Source organism: Rhinolophus sinicus, chromosome 5 (genome assembly GCF_057876585.1).
Source record: "Rhinolophus sinicus isolate RSI-liver-muscle chromosome 5, RSI-T2T, whole genome shotgun sequence".
NCBI classification, from domain to species: domain Eukaryota; kingdom Metazoa; phylum Chordata; class Mammalia; order Chiroptera; family Rhinolophidae; genus Rhinolophus; species Rhinolophus sinicus.
The window spans coordinates 67,431,120-67,434,149 of NC_142505.1; the positions used below are offsets into that span (position 1 = coordinate 67,431,120).

Below are 3,030 nucleotides of genomic sequence, written 5' to 3' on the forward strand. Positions count from 1 at the left end.
TATACAATACAGCATTGTTAACTGCAGTCACCGTGTTGTTCATAACATCCCAGGACTTATTTACCTTATAACCGGAGGATTGTACCTTGTGACCACCTTCAACCATTCCACCTATGGATGTTTGATAACTGACTGTAAGATTTGAAATAGAATTTTACTGTTTCATAAAAATACAAAAATTATATGGATACATGTCTCAACATAGATATGCCCCATATACTATGATTGTACTATAAAAGAGCATTTTTACAATTTGCTACAATATTACTGGGAGGGAATTAGAAGCCTTGGGTCATCCTTGACATCTTGTAAGTGACTTTGGTGATTATAATTGGTAACATAGAAGGGACAATACATTTTCAGATGTATGTATCTATAAACCAATTACCTGTGATAACTTTATTTATCGTTACCAGGGTTTTGAAAATACTCATTTTTTTCCATACTTAAAGAGATAGAAACTTTGAATTTCTTTCCAGATATATAAATAATAGATATCTGTTGTCACACAGCATCCTAACCATTTGTCCCTACCATCCTTTCCTTAGGGAAAGAGGGTTGCGGGGTTGTCCCTCTTAGGGGTTGAGTTTATAGGTTTCCTCTCTTGGTCCCAGTATGCTGGGTCTGCAGTCAAAGACGAGTAAGTTTCCTCAAGGGAGGGACGACTTAAGCCAGATGGGACCCCGGGGACCCCCATGAGTTAGCTTCTGAAACTAGGAGGGATGCCCCTCCTCCAATGTTTTCTGGAAGCTGCTGACGCATGCTTCAAATGTCCAGCACCCTATTATGCTAAGGAACGTTAATTGAGTGAAACTACCTCGCTCCCGCTTAGCTCATGGGATAATTGCCTTGAGAGACCTGCTCCCCCAGGGGTTGTACACACCGCACCTTGGTCATGCGGGGACAGCATGCACAGGTTGCTTTGGGACAATATGATTGGGTATTGGAAATATGCAAGTTGCATTAGTGGTGTAAGAGTTTTACAGACCCTGCCCAGAATCATGTGATGCCTATTGTAAAAAAGCAATAGATATCCTCTAAGTATTGATTATGGAAATAGAGACAACACACACTTCAATAATTTTTCCTACTATTTTTATGGAGAAAGTTACTTTTGAGCATATTTTTCATTGCATCCAGAACATCTTTATTTCGAAAGCTGTCGATGAGTGGGTTGAGTGTGGGTGTGAGGATGGTATAGAATATTGCCAGGAGCTTATCCTGGCCTGGAGGGTGGTATGATGTAGGTCTCATGTGTATGAAAATAAGTGGCCCACAGTACATTATGACCACAATCATGTGGACAGAAGAGGTAGAAAATGACTTTTTTTGTGCCTCTGGTGATTTCATTTGAAGGACAGTAAGGAGAATTTGGACATAAGAAGCAAAGATAAGGGAGCAAGGGGTGAGTAGGAAAATGATGCCACTTACATAAACTCCTCATTCATAGTGTGTTGTGTCCACACATGACAATTTCAACATGGCAGGACCTCACAGAAAAAGTGAGCAATAGTTCTCGAGCCATAGAAGGAAAAGTGAAGTGCATAAGCTGTGTGAACTATGGAGTTGACAGTCCCAACAAACCAGCACCCTGTAGCCGTGAGGAGGCTTACATCATCATTCATAAGAATCTGATAGCACAGGGGGTGACAGATGGCTACATAGCGATCATCGGACATTGGGACCAGGAGAAGGCACTCACCACCCAGGAGGGTGAGGGATGGAAATATCTGAAAGCCACAACCTGCAAATGAAATAGTTCTGCTGCCTGACAGAAAGTCAGTGACGATTTGGGGAACGATGTTAGAACTATGCAAGATATCCATAAAAGAAAGATGTCTGAGCAGGAAATACATTGGAGTATGGAGCCGTGAGTCCCTGCAGGCAAGGAGGATTCTGACTGTATTTTCTGTAACAGTCACAATAAATGTGATGACTATAAAGGAGAAGAAAACCAGACTTGTTCATGAAGAAAAGAGTCCCAAAAGAATGAAGTCACTGCTGAATGTTTGATTCCCAGTTCCCATCATGAATTTCCTCTTGTACCTAAAAAGAGAAAAATAAACAAACAAGAGCTAAATAGATAAGGCAGAAAAAGTAGTGTAAATCTCAATCTTATTCACATTTAGCTACATAATGAAATAAGCGGAAGTGATGCATATTTTTGAATTAAAGTCAGAGAACTCTCCATCAGCCTTTGAAGTTGGCGTGTTTCACAAGGCGGATATTTATTTTTTCTAATCAACTGATAATATTCAGTATACTGAGTGGGCTGTTAACTCCATGTAGAGTTGCAAAACTCAGTCTTTTCTCAAATGTCACCTTCTACAGAGTACTACATTTGAACACTCTATTTAAATTCTTAATACTCCCAACCATTCACCCACACTTTCCTGATCCTCCATACTATGTTGTCTTTTGATTTCTTTTTGCAAATGAGTTTTTACCTTTTACCATACTAAATAATAAAACTATGAACTATATTTATTGTTTATTGTCATTCTGGACCACGAGAATTTCAACGCCACCATGGGAGATCTTAGTTTTGCTCCTCATATGAGGCAAATGGCTAGAATAGTGCCAAGTAGATTGCTCAGTATTTGTTGCGTACATGAATAAATAAATGGGAACAGAACTCAATTTTCTCTCAGAGTTTTCATGTAGCTAAAGCTTAAAAAATTAAAATCTATTATTTCTAAGTCTTCCAAATATGATAAGTAATAAAATGCTGTTAAAAAAACTAGTTTAACCTTGATTTATATTCAGTCAAAAACAACAATCAATGTAAGAATATATTTTATTTTGGCCAGTTTTATTAACTTCTATATATTAAATTATATTAATTCTTTATGTAGAGAATCATACTTCCTTTATGATATTATTTATACATGGGTGGTGTGTACTTAACTGTTTGTTTTACTATTATTTGTGCAAACAGTATGTATGATCTATCTCTCAATATAAATATATACACACACACACACATACACACACACACGGTACCAAAAAAAGTATACACATTTTAAGAAA

The 3,030-nt window shown here is 37.7% G+C and overlaps 1 protein-coding gene across 1 annotated transcript; it reads right to left on the reverse strand.

Moving 5' to 3' along the window:
• Nucleotides 1-1,074: 1,074 nt before the first annotated feature.
• On the reverse strand, nt 1,075-2,030 carry OR2AJ1 (olfactory receptor family 2 subfamily AJ member 1). The gene is given in 2 exon segments (XM_074314094.1): nt 1,075-1,490; nt 1,493-2,030. Coding segments are annotated over 2 exon segments (954 nt in total).
• Between the last annotated feature and the right edge of the window lie 1,000 nt (nt 2,031-3,030).